The 20,675-nt window shown below is 35.5% G+C and overlaps 1 protein-coding gene across 5 annotated transcripts in view; it reads left to right on the forward strand.

The window, feature by feature from the left end:
• SOX5 (SRY-box transcription factor 5) overlaps positions 1-20,675 on the forward strand; it is a 503,326-nt gene that overhangs the window by 467,404 nt on the left and 15,247 nt on the right. For all 5 annotated transcript variants that reach the window (XM_043968274.1, XM_043968272.1, XM_043968273.1 and 2 more), the window contains exons 12-13: positions 11,408-11,516; positions 15,513-15,686. In XM_043968274.1, the coding sequence (XP_043824209.1) occupies positions 11,408-11,516; positions 15,513-15,686 (283 nt within the window). The remainder of the gene's footprint in view (positions 1-11,407; positions 11,517-15,512; positions 15,687-20,675) is intronic.

The following is a 20,675-nucleotide window of genomic DNA, read 5'->3' on the forward strand; positions in this document are numbered from 1 at the left end:
GTGATGTAGGGAAGACATGAGAAAAAAGTCAACAGCTTGAAAAGTCAAATGGAAAAGCTCTCTGATGAAAATAATTGCCTAAGAATTAGGATTGAATAAATGGAAGCTAGTCACTTTATGAGAAACCAAGAAACAATAAAGCAAATCCAAATGAATAAAAAAATAGAGGGCAATGTGAAATATCTTCTGGGAAAAACTGCTGACCTGGAAAATAGGTCCAGGAGAGATAATGTGAAAATTATTGGTCTACTTGAAAACCATGATCAAGGAAAGAGCTTAGACATCATCTTCCAAGATATTCTCAGGGAAAATTGCCCTGAAATTCTAGAAGAAGTTAAAATAAGAATTGAAAGATTACCTCCAGAAAGAGATCCCAAAAGGAAAACTCCTAGGAATATTATAGCCAAATTCCAGAGCTCTCAGGTCAAAGAGAAATTATTGCAAGCTGCCAAAAAGAAAGAATTCAAGTACTGTGGAGCCCCAGTCAGCATAGCACAAGATCTAGCAGCTTCAACATTAAAGGACTGGAGGGCATAGAATGTGTTATTCCAGAGGGCGAAGGAATTGGGATTACAACCAAGAATCACCTACCCAGCACAAACTCACATAATCTTTCAGAGGAAAAAATGGGACTTTAATGAAAAAGAAGACTTTCAGGTATTTGCAATGAAAAGACCTGAACTGAATGGCAAATTTGACTTTCAAATACAAGATCCAAGAGAACCATAAAAAATTGGAGTTGGGGTACGTACCTGGGGTTGTGCAGCGGGTGACTGTCTTGTGTCTGAGGACAGGTTTTGGCTGGGATCCCCCTGGGTCCAGGGGAGATTCTTTGTCCACTGTGTCACCTAGCTTCCCCATGATGACATCTTTAGGGTTAAATTGAGGGGTGAAGGGAATGCACTGAGGGAGGGGGAAGGGCAGAGGTGAAATCCTACATGAAAGAAACAGGAAAAGGCTTATGGAGGGAGGAAGAGATGGAAGAGAAGCAGGGCAGTAAATTAATTTTACACTTATCAGAAAAGGCTAGAAGACCTAGAACTCAAGAGAGTTACCTCAAGGAGGGATTAATATACACACCCAACTGGGTGGAGTAATTTATTTAATCTGGACAGTAAATGAGCCTAACACTCATCAGAATTGGCTCAAGGAGGGAATAACACTCAACTGGGTGGAGTAATCTCTCTAACCTTGCAGGAAAATAGGAGGGAAAGGGGATAGAGAGAGGGGCAAAAGAAGGAAGTGCAGATTGGGGGAGAGGACAGACAGAAGCAAATCTCTTTTGAAGAGGGATAGGATGAAAGAAGAGGGATAATAGAATAAATATCATGGGGAAGGGAATAGGATGGAAGGGAAACAGTTAACAATAGTAATCATGAAAAAGAGAAAAGGGGGGGGGGGAAATTGCACAAAAAATATTTATAGCAACTCTTTGTGGTAGCTAAGAATTGAGAATCAAGGGAATGTCCATCAATTGCGGAATGACTGAAGAAGCTGTGGTTTATGACTGTGGTGGAATTGTCTTGTGCTATAGGAAATGACCAATAGGATGATCCCAGAAAAACATGGAAGGACTCATAAACTGATTTATAGTCAAGTGAGCAGAGCTGGGAGGACATTGTGCCCAGTGATAGCAGTATTGTTCAATGAACAATTATGAATGACTTAACTACTCTCAGTGATGCAATGATCCAAGACAATCCCAAGGGACTAATGAAGAAGCTTACTATCCACCCCCATAGAAATAACTGATAAAAAGAGCACTTGTGGATTGTACATATATAACCTGCTTGCGGTCTTGTGCAGGTGGGAGGAAAAGGAGGGAGAAAAATTTGGAACTCTAAATCTTATGAAAATGAATGTTAAGAACTACCCATATATGTAACTGGAAAAATAAAATAAATGTCTGTTGCAAAAGAAAACCCAAATATTTTTATTCAGCAGTAAAATCTACTGGAATGGAAGCAGACATACAACATCACTATACATTTGTTTGCTCTCTAGTTACTAAGTCCACCAATGTTTATGAAACAATTGCCAGCAAATGATATTCTGATTTTTATGTTTACATATGTGCAGACTCTCCCACCCACTAGACATCCTTTGTGGGTTGTGAATTCTTCCCATTATTCTTTAGGTGAAGGGAAGGGCTCCTAGCTTTTACAATATTAACCCTAATGCTTTACCTCAACCTTCCCTCCCCCTGCACCCATCCCTCAGTGGTTGGTTGACAGATCCTAATTGGAAATTAGCAAAATACTTTCTGAAACTGTCATTGAATTCTGGCAGTCTATAAAGGATTCATTTAGGTTACCAAAGAAACACATAATTTCAGAATTAGTAAAGACAGACATCAAAAAATAATCAACCATAATACAAGAAACAGGCTTCTGTGATAAAATTCTGGCCAAATTGGTCAAAAAAGGCAACTCTTGTCTTCTCTACATTTAAGTACTTTGTCTTATTTCCTACTTTTTCCCCTCTTTTCCACACATTTTCCCCATCTCTAACGCACTATTAACAAATAAAAAAAAAACACAATGAAAAAGATAATATTCATTACTAATGTAATTCAAATGTGCCTTCTTTGTGAATCTATTAATTCCTTTGAAAGTTAAACTTAGGGGTGGCTAGGTGGCTCAGTGGTTAGAGCACCGGCCCTGGAGTCAGGAGTACCTGAGTTCAAATCCGGCCTCAGACACTTAACACTTACTAGCTGTGTGACCCTGGGCAAGTCACTTAACCCCAACTGCCTCACTAAAAAATAAAAAAAAAAAGTTAAACTTATAAATTATAAACTCTTGGCCTCAATGACTTCACATTTCACACACAGATCATCTCCTGTACCTACTGGAAACAACAGAAATTTTGTATTTGTGCCTGCAACCCTGTCTTTTCCAAAATATCTAATTCTGTGAGGCAGTGATCATACCTCTGTTTACCCACAAGGGAAATTCCCATCAACTTTCACATTTTTTTAACCTACTGAAATTAGTGGGGGGAAATCGGGGGCATTTCTATACATTTAGGGGGTATATTTAAGTCTGAACCAACTATCACCTTATTCCTCAAGTAGGTTAATGGTTTGTGGATAAGAGGAATGTAAAAAGGCAAGGAACCTTACAAAGTTTGTTTCTTTTAAAGGGCTTAGGTTTGCTCTAAGGACACAATGGGCTATCCACTAACAGGTTTCAGTTTGTTCAGTCTGACCGAATGAAGCTGATCTACCTGTAGTCAACCAATTAAAATTACTCTCCAGAAGATTTTGCGGGGAGAGATTAAGGATTTATAGAACATCTATTTTTTGACTGCTGGCTCTGTGCTAAGCACCTTACAGATGATATTATCTCACTTGATTCTCATGACAGCCCTGTGAGGTAGATGCTGGTATTATCTCCATTTTACAGTTGAGGAAATCAAGGTATCTATTTAGAGCTTAATGACTTGTCCAGGCTCACACAGATATTAAGTGTCTAAGGCTAGATTTAAACTTGGTTCTTCCTAATTCTGGGCCCAATGTTCTTATTCACTATGCCACCCAGCTAACTTTAAATCTGGGCCAGCAAATTGGATGCCATCATGAAATATATACATACATACATTTTTTTTTCGTAGTAGTTTTTTTCTATAAGGATTTATTAAGTGCTAGGTAACATACTTTGGTAATGGAGCTACCAATACAAGACAAAATGGTTCCTATCCTCAAGAAACATATAGACTATTATGGGAAAGCTGAGAGTGTATAAGTCTTGAATGGCTTTGGAATATGTGATTTTGAGGCTTGTCTCACCCATAGTATATAAATTTGCTTAAAATAGGTGGTTCAAATGATGAGGGAAAATCCTGGTAAAAATGGATCTGGCTGTGGACCTTCTCACAGGATGTCTCTTTTACCAGAAACTCTTGGAAAAGGCTGACAGATAAATGAGTACTTGGGCAGGGTTCACTGGAGCCAAAGCTTCCTTGACAGAAGTTATTTAATCTCAAGCAAGACAATCTAAATGAGCTTTGTTTTTCTTTTTTAGAAAATATACATATTTTAAACCTTAGTGAGGATTATAAAAAAAAGATTCCCTTCCTCCATACTTCATTTATTCTGTTAAGTTGTGCTGTGTAGATTGTTATTCCACAGAAAATGGAGATCCTAGATAAGCAAGTCTGAAACTAAAGGGTTGAGTGGGTGGACAAATTAATTGTTTCTTCATATTTTACTTACTCTGATACAAAGCAAAATTCCATCTGATAAATCATTATGACATTAAAAATAAGCTTTCATCTTCTTTGGTGGTCTGGGAAGTTCACATAACTGGAGGGTTAAAAACCCTTTTTTTGTTCTTTCTTCCCTTTATCATTAGTATAGTAAGAGACTATTAAACTTTTTTTTGGATGTGCTTTTTTTTTTAACAGTTACTGAGTCAACATTTGATAGGCTTATTCTATTCTAACACTTCATGCATATGCTTTTTATGAGTTTTACAGCTTTGTGAGCATTATTTAAGTAGACTTCATTATGATAGTTGATCCACAACCAACCTTTTTTCCTTGTTCATGTATATGTATGTGAATGCTTATTATCAATAAGAATCCAAATTTCAGGGAGTAATAGAGGAGTCATTTATTGATGCACTATTTAATTTAGTATTATTTAAGTAAGGAAAGTATCCCTTTTTGAGTGATCTTGCTTTTTGCCTATTTTTTTTTGAATCCTGACTCAGGAAGTCTGAAGCTTTCTTATCAACTGCAACTAAAACCTTACCAGAACTTCAACTCTTGTCACTATGTGGAGGCCCAATGACTTACAAAAAGTGGGCATGGTGAATTTTTATATGTGTGTAGAAGAAAAAATAAGACGAGAAATAAAACTCATATTTTAAATTATATACTTTCTTCCCCACAGTGAGCTCCAAACATAGATTTCTAACAACCTGCTAGATGTTTGACTTGAATATCCTGCTACTACTTCATACTCAGTTATCAATAAATCAAAAAGCATTTTAAGCACTAAGTTTGTGATAGATATTGTGTTATGTATGCACTGAGGTTAAAAAGAATGGCATAAACAATCCTCACCATCAAGGAACTCATATTTTAACAGGGAGTATTAAATAGGTACATAATGTCACCTTAATAGGGAAATCTGTACATCTGAGATGACCTGTGAAAGAAGCCAAGGATTCTGAGAGTAAAAGGGGAGGAAGGAGAATGTGTCAGGAAGGGAGGTGAAGTGTTATGTTTGAGGAATGGCAAGCTACATTATAAAAATGAGAGGAGTGAAATAAAGTGTAAGAAGACTGGAAATGTCCAGGTTGTGAAGAGATATCAATGCCTACTAAAACATTTTATATTTAATCCTCAAGGTAATAGGGAGTATGTTGAGTAGAGGAGTAACATGGTTAGACTTATGTTTTAGGAAAACCACTTTGGCAGATGTAAGGAAGAGGAACTGGAATGTGAAAGACTTGAGAAAATAGGGCACCTCAAATGGAATAAATAAACTCCATTCCCCACCCAAAACAAACAAGCAAATGGTAAACATGTGTTCTTCCTGGTTTTTGAATTTTCATTAATGGACTTCACAGTCTTATTTACATAGGCTTAAAAACTTATTCAATTTCTTTTTTCTTGCTCTCCATATCCTCATTCATTACTAACTGCTGCTAATTTTACTAATGATGTCACACTTGTCACCTTTCTTTCCATTCATACTGCTACCACCCTAGTCCAAACCCCTATCATATCAAAACAGTATCTTAGCTAATAAATTTATCTCGCCTCTCCAAATGACTCTATTTACAGCCGCCAGAATAAGTTTCCTTAAATGTTTTCTTTCCTACTCAGAACCTTCGCTGGCTCCCTATTTCATCATTTACCAACTCAATCCTACATATTTATTAAGCACCTACTACAAATATCTATTCTTTTTTCATGGTGCTCCATAATGTTTCCGAACTCACACTCTACTCTCCACCCTAGCAAAACCTCCTCATCATCCCACAAATCCCTGCACATACATACCCCTTTTAGACCTTTGCCTACAAGCTTCATCTCATCAGGAATATCTGCCTTTTCCCATCCACTCATCCAGATACTTACTAGCTCTACAAATCTTAGTTCAAAACACTGTCTTTTCAATGGAGTTTTCTTGTACTATTCCAGCCATCTCTGGAATTCCTCTTCTGTCACTTCCTATAACACTGTTAATCCATTGCACAAAATGTAGCATTGAAAAATATTGATACATTCAACAAACATTGATTTATTGAGCACTATGATAGACATTGGAAGATATGCAAAGTTTAATGAAATACGACATGGAGCTCATAGTCTAGCCAAGGGTTAAGAGCAACATAGATAATGATAATGATTGATGTTACATAATAAATTCAACAGAAACTTGCTCTGTGAAATCTGATAGGTAACGTTGATACAAAATCAGGTGGTAGTGGGTTAAAGGGTTTGGACGGGCAGACTATAAGGATCAGATACTTCCTAGAGATGTATGACTTGGACTTTAATAGTTGAAAAGAGGGAGGAAGAGAATTTTATGCAAAGAAAATATTGTGAACAAAGGCATGGAGGCAATAAATTGTAGTGCATGTTCAGAGGCCAAAGAGCATTTCAAATTCAACATGTCCCAAATGGAATACATTGTCTTCTTCCCAAACCCTTGCTCTCCCATATCATGACACTGTTTTGCTGTTCCCTCTTTTAGTGTTTTCTTTCTTTGTTCCCAGCAGGCAATAAGCAATTATTAAGCACTTACTATAGTCAGGTCACAGTGCTATGTACTGGCAATACAAATACAAGCAAAAAGAAAGACATTCCCTCTGTTCGAGGAGCTAACCTTCCAGTGGAGGAAAATACACAGGGAGTGGGGGATGGAGAGAAGGTACCTGCATGATGCCAAAGTCTGGGGAAGCAAAAGCATAGCCAGGAGGATAATGAAACGTGACTGGCTTGGGTCCATACCCAAAATGTAGGTGCCAGAAGGAACTCATCAATGAGAGAAGGGAGAAGTTTGGTAGAGGAAGGGAACATCCCAGGGCGAGAAGGCGGCTGAGGCATGATGTAAAGTCCGTAGAGTTAGACTCACATCTGGGAAGGGGAAGTTCAACATGGTTCCCTGCCCTGATGTTCTTGGCAATATGGTTTTCACTGCTACATAAGCATCTGCCTTTAACTTTTCCTCTTCCTTGCTCCACTGCTATCAAAGTACCTTTTCCTCTCTGAGGCTATATTTCTCTGGGAGTTGGGGGGAAATGACACAGGAACAACACTTTTCAGTACAGACATTTCTCTCTAGGTCTTTATGTAGCTTAGAACCCACAACATCAGTTCTTTTCTTTGTTTCTATCAGAAACTACCTCCAAGTTTTCTAGGAAGTTCTTACTGAACTTCATTAGGCAATTAATAACTACAGTTGTATGAATACTAGCATGAGAGACCATTATCTTCTAAGAAAGACAAACAACATTTAATACTTTTCTTTGTACATGCATGCCTAAAGACATATAGATACTATTTATGTATATTATATTAAACTAACTTCAGAAAACATTTACCAGAAAGTGACTCTGTTCAAGATATTAAGAGGGATATAAAGATGGGCAGGTCATAGTATTTACTGAGTGTCTTCTATGTGCCTAACACAACATATATGTGTATTATATATATTCAAGTAGTGCTCATCAGCAAGTTTTCTTATGGAGAAAGGAAAAAAAGAAGAGGATATCAAGGGAGCAGATAAGCCACAAACATTATAATTGAGCCTCAGGGAAAACTTTGACACATTTATTTAAGAAAATGATCTCTTGGAAAATAAAAATTCCTATGTACAATGTTCTACCCTATATTCATTTGAAACATTTTAACTATGGACACTAATAAATAACATATCTTGAAATGATAGTTCTTTTTCAAGTAGATGAATGTCTTTCCTCATATACGTAATGTATAACTATATATTTTTATATATACACATTCACATATATATAGAATACTTTATAAGGATTTATAACACAGAGAATATATTAAATATCTAGATATTATATATATATGGGTACATATATATATGTATATATAGCCCCACAACTGCAGCATGTATTTAAGTATCATTTCTAGGTTTATTCATCTCCGGCATAGTACTCATTCACCTAGAGAGTCATACAGTGTTTTTTCTGCATTTGAATGCACTAGTTTTATTTTCTGATTAGGGAAACAAGCATCATGATGGGAGAATATTCTTTCAGAATTTATAATGAACTTGTTTATAGGACTATTTTTTTAAAAATATGTATTTATATTTATAAATAAATTTACTTTTCTTTCAAAAATTTAATGACTGAACTTATCACACTTAATATTATGAAGTATTGAATATCCTTGGCTTCATTCACTCATTTTTCAGTCATGTCAGAGTCTTTGTAAACCCATTTGTTTTTGTTTTTGTTTTTTCTTTTTTGGCAATGAGACTAGAATGGTTTGCCATTTCCTTTTCCAGTTCACTTTACATAGAAGAAAACTGAGACAGACAGGGTTAAGTGACTTGTCCAGGGTCACACATCTACTAAGTGCCTGAGGCCAGATTTGAATTTATGAAAATGAGTCTTCCTGACTCCAAGCTCAATACTTTATCCACTGTACCAACTACCTGGCTAGTTTTTCTTAAAACTATTCAACATATCAGCAGATATAAATTGAGATACTAAACAATATTGGCAGATCTGAGGTACCATATCCTTTGGTAGTTTTGTTCTTACCCTAGATATTAGTGCCCCAGAAGGAAGCTTCTCCTTCCTCTACGCTGTTTACAGCTATCAAAAGAGGCCAAAGGACTGTATGTACAGTGATGTAATTTCAAGTACAGTGGCACCTGGTTGGGGGAGAGCATGGGCCTTTTCACTGCACTTGTGCTGCTTACTCATCAAGCCAGGCCTGGTTTTCATTTGTATTTCAATAAATAACCCTAGATTTCATGTGACATTGTAATCAACTCACTTCCTTTCCTCTCACCTCATATCTCATTTGAGTTTAAATCCTTCAGGGCTGTTGTAAAGCCTTCTCTCTCTCCTGGCTGTTCACACATCACCCAGTCTCTCATATATAGTGTTTTGTTTTGGGGATTTTTTATTTTATTTTTTTTTACTTTCAGTATAGTGACAGTTTTCATGCAGAATTATATAATTATTCTCTACTTGGGTTAAGAAACCATTTCACCCGTATACCAAAACATATCTGTCTTCTTCTTTTAATCTCAGTTAGTGTTTGCTGAAGTCTGGCAACCTTACCATTCAGATTCACATGCTGTTGTAATGTATCATAATTAAAGGCACATGACATGTTCTCCACCTCCTCCTCCCTCCATTTCCCTTTCTGTGTGCCCGAGGGTTAACTAAAGTCACAGCGCAAAGGGGCAGAAGAAAAGCACAGCTGACTATTTTGACATCTACTGTTTCAGTGACATCCTCTGAGAATTATCTTAACTTCCACTTTACAGTGACTAATTGAATTATTTCATTATACTGCATGTTTTAGTAGTGGTAGGTTACAGGTCACCTTGTTGCTAAAAACTGAGTGTGACTTTCCCCCTCTGATCACTTGCTCATTCCAGCTTTTTGTTAAGACAGAACAAAACCCAGAGAGTTGAGCTCAGAATCTCAGTATTTGCCTGGCATTTCTTTCTTCTACTCTTACTTCCTTCATTTTTCTTCAGTGTTCTGAAAAACTGCCCTTCAGAATGGTAAACTCTCTAGAAAATATGTAACATTAAAAGCCCTAAAGACTATTAAATCAAAATCTGATAGATGATCCATACCCAGTGTGTTTCCCATAGATAGTACAGAACAGTATTCATTGACCCAGGGACTATCACATTGTGTTGATGGAATGTGCTTTTGGATATAGCTGCTTTCTATCTTAAGAGCTACATTTACTGCAAAAAGACATGTGTTCAGCTAGTGGCCTTGGTACTGCTGAACTCAACTCAATACTATCTAACCCTCCCAACCAAAAGAAACTTTAAACATATCAAGTAGCTAAAAATTCCAGTTTCAAAAAAATCTTTTGGGGTTGACTTTTTGTATTTGAAATGGTTAATCTGTTTTAACACTGGCAGTTCTAGATCAATTAAGTTGAGTTAAACTACTTTCTACTTTAAATTTTAATACTACATACAAAACTTCTTCAGAATCATTAAAAACTACTCCATCCTAAGTAGATATCAATGATGAATAAGACATGAGGTCATTGTCTTAAAATGTCTTTATTCAGCAATTGTGTAGTCATTATAATGTCATGAGTTTTCTTGAGGAAAGCTCAATCAATGTATTGGGGATTCAATAAAATGTTCTTTGATTGGAAATTTTGGTTGGATCTTTTATGTGCAAATAAATAATCTTAGCAAATTTCCATTTATGAGTATCTTCTCTAATTGCACAGGTATAGAATATAATATATACAATTCACATGCACAGAGTATATGCATATTCTTCAGAAAATGGAGTTAACCATCAGAAAAAGAAAAAAAAATTGCCCCAAATTGAATGAGACTCAATTTGCATCTTAGAATTATAATGGAAACCTACCATCCTTTGGACAATACAGAGGAGATAAGAAAAAGATTTAAATTGACCACTGCAGACATTCTAGTGTCCTTAAAATAAACCACTTTCCTGTTCTGATATAGTGCCATGTTCAACATAAATAAATTTAAGATCTAACATTTTTCTTACCAAAAAAATTAAAAGGATAGCTTGTAGTGGCATGTTCTACATGAATGCAAATCATAATCTGCATGCTTTTAAATGACTTGAAGTCTTTACAGATCTAATTTTTGTATATTTGTGTCTCAAACAATTCGCCAATTCAATATTTTGGCTTAGCAGTCCAAATCAAATTGTGGTCCAAGTACTAGGCATTCACATTTGATGTACAGAGACTTGACAAGCAATTAGCAATGAATATTTAAGCATCTTCATTACCCTTGCATGAAGAATGCAGATGGCATTTAGGGAGATGGCAACAGAGGGCACTACTGTGAATTATGTTTCTATTATTTAGTCACCTGACTATTGGAGGACTCTCTTTGGGCCCAATGCCACATCTATACTTCAACAGTCTGGCTGGAAATGAAGCAGACATTTGAAATGTCAAAAAGCAGGTTGCTTCCATGAGATTTCTATGCGCATTTTGTGATTTGGGAAGTTTGGATCCAAGGAGCCAAACGTTTGTATCCTTAGTCATACCAAACATAAATTCCAAACCTCCATAAGAGTTTCTACAACCTGAAATTCCTTCAGATATCACCTGGATCATTTACCTTCCTTCCCCCCATCTGGTAGATGGCCTGATTATTTTGCCTCTGAATATTCTTCATGACTGCATTTATCTCATCATTATTATTTTTCAGGACAAAACAACACTAGAGAGCCTGACTCAGCAGCTAGCAGTGAAACAGAATGAAGAAGGAAAATTCAGCCATGCCATGATGGATTTCAATATGAGTGGAGATTCTGATGGTTGGTGAAAATTTATTTGTTCCCAATAATATTCAAAAGTGTCTACTTATGACAATCAAATGCTTATGCCTTTTTTTGTTTAACAGCAAGGAGCATCTCATTCTACATTCCTTATTTCTTGTGCCTACAAGACATTTTACAGAGTTTTATATTCATAGCTTATTTTGATGTCTTATACATCTTATACCTCATACGTATCTTTTACGCAGAACAAAGCCTGATCAGGATACATTTTCAATTATAAAAATGAAAAATCAAACTCCCCAAAATATGGTGTATTGGAAGGAGTATAAGACTGGAAGCCTTCAGATATGGTTTCTAGTTCCAACTCTACCATTAACTTACTATACGACCTTAGGCAAATTCCTTCACCTTTCTGAGCCACTTTCCTCTTCTATAAAGTAAGGGCATTAGACACAATGTCTTCTAACTAAAGTACCCACCAGCTTTAAGAGTCCATCAGTCTGTGAAATAAATGGGATCAAACAAATTAAGTTTTTCTCTATTAACATGTCATCTGTTAGAAATACACACTAAGTAAAGGCTGTCAGTCATCAAAATTTATCTTCAGGACTTTCTCTTGCTTCCTATTTTTGAATACCCTATTTTGTATTTTAACACCATCTCTCTGCAACCACCATCTTTTTGATCCTTTGCCCAAGATGTCACAGCAGCTTCCCAGGTTTATGTTCACCATAACCCATGTTGAAACTCCCCTATCCTATATCTTCTACCAAGTTCTCTATTCTCTGTACCAAATTATCAAGGGTGACAACTAGTCAAATCAGAAACACCCATGAGCTAAGGAAGAAGTCAATTTCCCTTATCCTGCACTTATAACTAGGACTCCATCTTCTGTACCATGCAATATTTGTATAGTTTAATAATCTTGGAGACAAACCCCCTTTCTATATTGTCTGCCCCAAAGTGATTACTTATAATAATGGAAAGACCAGATAGCAAGGGATCCAGCACTACGGCCAATCACTAAAGAAGATATTTTAAGTCAGACAGGACTTTGTAGCAGCCCTCAGATCATACCTGTTCATCTCCTGTTTTGCTTTTGTCTAATCCTGCTCTTAGATCAAGTCTACACTAATTAAAAATAGAACTCGAATAATCTTATGGCTGATTGAGGCAAAAAAATTTACTTAACTGGTTATTTCATACACATATATGTTTTGGGATTGAATTCATCCATATAATTGGCTCAGTTCTTTAAAACTACATTTGGCTAATGCAAACCTGGCTCAAGTATCAAGGCACTTTTATAGATTTGATGAAACACAGCTAATATTATTTTCTTTTTTATGTGGCAATAGAAGTGTAAGAATAAAGGAAGATGTGCAAATAATACTTTTCCAGTGAGAGGCCATTCAGGGGGTTAATTCAAGGATTGGAAAGATGATTAGGTTTTCTAGTCCATTCCCCAATATTACTCTAAGAGAATATTTAGGTGGTAAATGTTACCTTTATACCATTAGAAGGTGAAAGCAAAACCCAATGCACAATTAATGTATAGTCCAGTAGAGTTTGTTGAAGGATATTTTATAGGTAACCACCTTTCAAGTCGGAAGTGGGAACAGAGAATGATAAAGCTTTGGGGCATGCTTTTCCATGCCTGCCTGGTGTCTGATCTTTTACTAGCCTTCCACACATCAATATAAGTACCAGCATCCATATGAGGGTTACAAGTCCTTAGCAACAATACAATTTGAGGATTTATTGTTTTTAGAGAGGGAGAAAAATCTCTACTGGTGACATAGATCTCAAAAGATCCTGTCTTTTGATTAACTTTGAAGGTTTAGGGGTCCTAACTAGTCAAAACACATGTGGTTGAATTTGTGCATAATGTTTTCTGAGTTCATGATTGTTCCTTTGGGCAATGTGGCCTTCACACACATTCAAGATCTTCTTTGACCTCAGATAGAGGCATTGGTTGTTGGGAGACAAACCTTCTCATAATTAGCCTCAGAATGAGATAACATTCCATTACCTTGGGAGGCAACTATGATATTGGGGTGAGCAGTTTACCCAGTTAAGGTACTACTAAATTAAATGGATGAATAACCTTGGAAGAGATAACTGGTATCTTAGAGTATTTGGTTTTGGGGGGAGTAGGGATGGAGGACTTAGGGGCATGAACCAAGCCTTTTGCAAAAGTTACAAGGGGAAAAAAAGGATGCTCAGTATAAAAGGATTATTCCAAAATGTAGTCTTCCTTAATTTCAACATATTGTCAGTGATGCTGATGACGATTATAGATTGGCTCATCACTTAGCCTTCTTTCTCTAAGAAGAAATGAATAAATCAATGGCACTTTGAACTGTGAGGTGTCACACACACACACACACACACACACACACGAAGACCCCCAGACAGACAAAAGTCACTTTTAAAAGATGAATTTTCTTTGTCACTAAAAAGATTGCTTATTTTTAATGTATTTCATAAATTTTAAGTTTTTTAGCCATTCTGAGGTCTCCCTCAATGATCATCAGTTTTAAAACATCAAAAAATATTTTTATCTTAAAAAACCTTCCATTATGTTTATATACCCTCAAACTTTCATGAAGTCAGAGATCACATGATGAATATAAAACAACTTTATATAAAAGAAGATGAAAAAGTCCTATTTGGCCTAGGTCTAGTTGATAACTATGGGTCCTTTAATCTCAAAAATTCTTATTTCTAGATGTGTTGTTGAAATGATCTTCTAGCTTTAGTGAATTGCAATTATTTCTTTAGGGGAAATGTAAAGAATTGCAAGGAGTTAGTTTATGATTAACCAAAGTACTAGAATCTACCAAGCTTTACTCTGTTATTCTCAGACCAGTAAAGTAGCAGATCCAGTGCATCTGTTGTAAATGTAGCCATTGAGAACCTGTTGCATAGTGTCTTAAGTAGTATTCTAAATTTCATTCTTTATATTCATCACCTAAGTTAGGCACCCTTAGATGTTTTATTAACTCATATGAGGACATTAGTGTAATGAGGCAGTAACTTAATAAGTACTAATATGGGATAGTACTTCACTACCTAGAGGAGTTAATGTGACTTTCAAAGGTACGCAACACTATAAAGTTGTGACTAAACAATGGTAAAATCTAGCTTATTGAATCTACCAACTGAGTTACTCTGAAGAATTGTTTATTTCATGCAATTTCTTTGGATTAATTCAGCTGAAAGGAGCGAAAACTACTTAAGTGGATAGTTTTATATATTTTGAAGCTATGGTTATGTATTTTGCATATGTAACTACATGTTAATGCATTTGCTCTTTTCCCTATCACTTTCAGATGTCTATTTCACTTTATAGTCTATCATTACTATGCTATTTTGTGCATTTACAAGCATGCTATTTCAAATAAATAAATGAAATTCAAACACACACTAGAGATGTGTGTTTGTCACTTATTAGCTAAGACCTCTTGCATTTTGTTTTCAGATTTTCATCTAATGGTAACTATAGTTTAAAGAACCCATGCCTAGAAACAAGTTATATGCACTCTTAGGTATATAGCAACCTTTAAATCCCCCTGTAATTTCCTCTTCCATAATTATGTTTCACTCAAAACTGACTAAATTTGTATTTTTCATGCTAGGAAAAAAAAGGATTTTTAACTTGTTCATTATTTCTGCTGCACTAATTATGGTTTGCTGACCCCAATCCAAAGGTACCATGTCTAACTCAGAGAAGAAATTATACAACAGACTACTGTTGTGCGACTATAAAAGTAAATGGGGGGGGCAGCACAAGGTTCATTAAAGGAAAAACTGTTACAATATGATTCAAAACATAAATATATTCTTTATTGACACCACACATGATTAGAACCCATTTCCAAAACCTGAAATATTTTCATAGAGAAGAGGTTCATGCTTTAAAAGATCTCAAAATCTACTGGAGAGTTTCTAAAATGTGAATATAAATTTGGAATTATTTTCATTGTGTGTGTGTGTGTGTGTGTGGTTGTGTTTGTTTCTTTCTCTTAGGAAGTGCAGGGGTCTCGGAGTCCAGAATTTATCGGGAATCCAGAGGGCGTGGGAGCAATGAACCTCACATCAAGCGTCCCATGAATGCTTTCATGGTATGGGCTAAAGATGAACGGAGGAAAATTCTTCAAGCCTTTCCTGACATGCACAATTCCAACATCAGCAAGATACTGGGTAAGAGGCTAAATTATTAATAGCTAAAATAATCATACTTTTAATTTGCAATTTTGACACTTTGTAAAAAGAGTTGTAGGCCAGAACAATTCTGGTTATCTGCTAATACAAAGAATATGCATAAATAGTGTGGGGATTTTTTTTTGGGGGGGTTGTGCTAATATACTTTATACTAACATATTAGCAGTGAAAAGAAAATTTCTTCCATACTTAATTTGGTCCTTCTTCACCAATTTCAGTGATATATGTATATATGTGTGTAGATGTACAGAGATGTATATTTATATAAATTATATGTGTATATAAAGTACACTATTATTTCTTTCTAGCCTTGAGCATATTTGCAGAATTATTTTTAAAAACACCTACTTGGCCTTTGCAGCTTTCAACGTAACATGGAAACAGCATAAACAAAAGCTACATTCACACATATGTATACAGAAAGAAACAGAAAATCCACCATTTGTTAAGAAAGCTATTTATGACCTCAGTTTAAGTCCCAGAAAAACAAGAGAAGTCTTTTCACTTCTTTCCTTCTTCTTGCTTCCATGCCCTCTCTTTCTATCATTGCCATCAAAATCATACACTAAACATCATGAACAAGGTAAACAAATATATTTCTGTATTCTAAGTTTTATCATGAAAACAGAAAATAAATACTATACTATACCAATAAATTACTATTTGGAAAATAAATAGCAAATGATTCATTTCTCTCAAGGCTGCCAAGTAATAAGTATTATATACAGTAAGTATATAAAGGAGTCCTTGCAGAGGCTTCTGGCTGAAGACGGAATCTGATGCTAAGGTAGTTGCCATTAAATATTAATTGCTAAGCCACGTTCTTAAATAAGGTTCTATGCAAAAGACATTGAGCAAAATGCTTTTGCCCTCCATAAGTTTATAATCTCTGTGTCTACATCTAAGCTTGAGGGGTTAACATGTATGTATATAACATTTTGAGGTCTTTAGACTACAAATTCTTCTTTCTATATAAAAAAATTCTGGTTCATTAAAAAATTTATTGAAGAATAAATGAAATTAATACAAATGCATATATAAATGAACACATTCTGAATATATATGTATATATATATGCCTTATATATGTATATGTACATATATGGCTCATTTCTAAAATTTTTATTTGTAATATTTTTATTAAAATAGCTTTTTGATGAATTAGAAATTATAAGGAATGGAGGCACTATAAGGCTAGAGGAAACCACATGCCCCCAAATATTTTTAAAGTAAGATAATAGATTATGCAAACTATAGGCCAATGAACTTCAATTCTTGCCCAAACTCTTGAAAACTCTATTATTAATGATACTAGATTGATATCTAGTATAGAAAACTAAGTGAGGATCACAAAGAGCCAGCATGGCTTCATCAAGAACAATTCATTCTATTCTAATTTCATTTTTTTTCCTAATAGTTACTAGATTGAGGGCAAGGTGATTGTAAATTTAACTTACTTTTAATTTATCAAAGCATTTGACAAAATCCTTCATTCTTTTCTGGTGAAAAATAGAGAAAGATGTGAGGTAGAAAATATACATATATGTAGATTCATAATTGGTTGAATGACCAGAGTCAAAAAATAGTCATTAATGTTTTAATGTCAACTTGGAAAGAGGAGGCCAATGAAGGGCCCTATAGGGATCTGCAGTTGGCCTTCTGCTGCTTGGATAAAGGAATAGACAGAATATTTGCTAAGTCTGGAGTCTACATAAAGTGGGGAGGGGTATCTAAGACAATGGATAATAGAGTCATTATTCAAAAAAATCCTTTAAAGTTTATAAGGAAAAAACGTGCAGTCCTATACCTTGGTTCATAAAACCAACTTTACAAGTATCATAAGAGAAAAACATCAAAATAATCATTTTTGAATTCAGTGGGCTACAAGATCAACGTGAGTTAACAATGCATTATGGCAGTTAAAGTATAGATTAAGCCATATTGAGAGAGGCATAGTTTCCAGGTCTAGGCAGGTCCCTAAGACCCACTGTATTATTCTCTGGTCAGACCATGTCTGAAATACTCAGTTTTGGGCACCAAATTTAAATTGTAAAGCATCCACTGGTAGGCAATCAAGATTGCAAAGCACCTTACTGTCATACTAGATGAGGATGAGATCATTTCAGTGGGGACGTTTACCCTCAAGAACAGGAGACTTTATGAAATTGAATGATAAAATGTTTTCCAGTATTTGAAGGGCATTCATACTGAAGAGTAGTTATACTTACTATGCTTGGCTCAGGACAGAATTAGAGAAATGGTTGGAAGGTTCAAAGGCAAATTGAAACTTCTTTTAAGGAAAAACTTTCTAATGAGTAGAGATGTCTAATCAAATGATAATGGTCCCCTTTCATTGTAGGGTTTCAAGCAAAGGTTGGCTAATCATTTATCAGCTTTGTACTTGGTGACATCTGAGATTCTGTGATAATTCGAATAAGGGCTACTATAGTATTAATGTAACAAAATGATATTTTGTGAAATATTCCAAAATCCCTAAATGAAACAAGAAAGATAACACTATTTTTTTGTTATTTGAAAGAAGAGCATATTATAATTACATCAGCATGGTTTAGTCATGTCAGGTGCCCTTTCATAGAATAAGAAAAGGATATTGCCTAAATTAAGTAGCTTTGAAGGGTTAGAGAGATACCAGTTATATGGGAAACAAATTAACTACGGGGCTGTGTAGACGGGATGCCTTCAATATTTGGTCCTAAATAAATAAGTCATCTACTGAAATCTACAAGATTATTCTGAGTGAGTGGCCCATTTCATACAGAAAGTACAAAGAGAGCTTGATTGTTTTGGATAACAACCTCCGACAGCACGCTGCTAATTCATTCTGCTTAAAACAGGCGCTTGAGCTGGGTTGACATTTTACGTGGTCTCTGGGGATCCTAGTTGACATTTTAAAGGGCTTCTAAGCATTTTATAATACCCTAAAATCTGGTTTTAATAAGCCATTCCGCTGAAATTGTTAACATAAGGAATCACCTTTTACTGTTTGGCGCTAGATCAGGGGGATATGGGGACATCTTTTTTTGATTAGATATACAGTAGTTGGAGTAAAATGTGCAAATTCATTACAGACCCCATAGAGGTGACAGACAGTGTAGCTCAGTCCAAACTCTCCCTTGTTTTACTGCCAGTTTTAGAAGGAAAAGGGAGCTCTTTAAGACAATGTGAGATGTTTCCTTTATTTTGAACATCAAATATTATTTTCTGGTTTGAACCTTCTTCCTTTGCAATCAAGAGAAATACCCGAATGTCCTCCTAGACAAACATATTTCAAAGGTCTCCTTTTGATTGCAAAAGACCAATCTTTTGAAATCAGCAGGTCCCTCTTAACTGGCCCAGGGTGAGTAACTAGAGACTCCCAGATCAAGTAGGCATTTTCATCTCTTTGTGAGGTATCTAAAATGTTTTTTTTTTCCACTATCCATTCTTGGTTTGTTTGGAGGGAATTGTCCCACAGCTTTGCGCAGGGGTCACAGGAATTTTGCTTCCACTGAAAATAGCTTAGAATGGGTCAATATTTTTCAAGGGATATTTAGAAAATATGAACTATACCATGACAAAAAACTCCCAGAAATATGACTTATCTAGCAAAATATATATGTAGTTAACAGAAGTTTACCCCACTGTGGTATATAATTTTGAAAATGCCTACATTTATTTCATCATTATATTTAAAGTATTCTTGGACTCGTCATACCCATAACATTCCCAAGAATCATTTGCTGGCACCAAGGCATATTATCAAGTTAGTTGCCAAGACTAGATCCTAGAATGCCAAAGAGTTGACAAAGGTTGTACTTGTCAATATCAAGTAATTTTTTTATTTCGTTCTCTTGTTTTTTCCCTATGTGCAAATTACATCCAAATGTACAGAAAAATACTTCCTAGCATATTTCAAAGGTGACTGACATTGTTTGCATCATTTCTCTCTTCAATAGCTAATATTGAAAATGTTTTTTATTTGTTCTAAAAGTGTATTTTTTTAGGTTTGTTTTTGTTTTTATAAATGAAGTTTGTAATTGGAAGATGGCAATTGTTTTTTTGTTATTTATGCTACCACCTCTCTCCAAAGGATATTGCTCAGATTTTAATTTGTTGGTTAATAATAAAGCTGGGTGGCACAGTGGATAAAGCACAGGCTCTGGATTCAGGAGGACCCTCATTGCTCTGGCAAAAAAACAAACTAAAAATAATACAAAGATAAAATATCTTACAATATCCTTGTGGGACAGAGAAAAAACAGACTTTGAATATTTTTTTTATATGACTAACCTTAGCCACACATTTCAGAGATTACCTCAATGTTAGACAATAAACATTTAGAAACTTCCCAAGTGTGGTATGGTATTTAAAGTCACCGGTAAACACACTAATGCTATCATTTTCCATGCATGTGAGAAAGAATGACTCTTTCCTCTTTGGAAAGTTTTAATGTCAAGGTATATGATCACCATCTTTCTTTTTTCTTTCTTTTTTATTGGGGGGGGTGGCAATGAGGGTTAAGTGACCCAGGGGTCACATAGCTAGTAAGTATCAAGTGTCTGAATCCGGATTTGAACTCAGGTCCTCCTGAATCCAGGGCTCATGCTTTATCCACTGTGCCACCTAGCTGCCCCCATAATTCCCATCTTTTACCCCCAAAGGCCCAACCCATCTTTTATGTTCCTCACTTCCTAAATATACTAGTGATCTTTAATCAGCATTTGCAAAAGTAGCAAACGACTCTAAAAGTGCCTAGTGACTCACTCTTGAAGACAAGAATTATATTGCAGTGGATATAGAAAGATTACTGGGGGCAGCTAGGTGGCGCAGTGGATAGAGCACCGGCCCTGGAGTCAGGAGTACCTGAGTTTAAATCCAGCCTCAGACACTTAACACTTACTAGCTGTGTGACCCTGGGCAAGTCACTTAACCCCAATTGCCTCACTAAAAAAAAAAAGAAAAAGAAAAA

Source organism: Dromiciops gliroides, chromosome 5 (genome assembly GCF_019393635.1).
Source record: "Dromiciops gliroides isolate mDroGli1 chromosome 5, mDroGli1.pri, whole genome shotgun sequence".
Classification (NCBI taxonomy): Eukaryota; Metazoa; Chordata; class Mammalia; order Microbiotheria; family Microbiotheriidae; genus Dromiciops; species Dromiciops gliroides.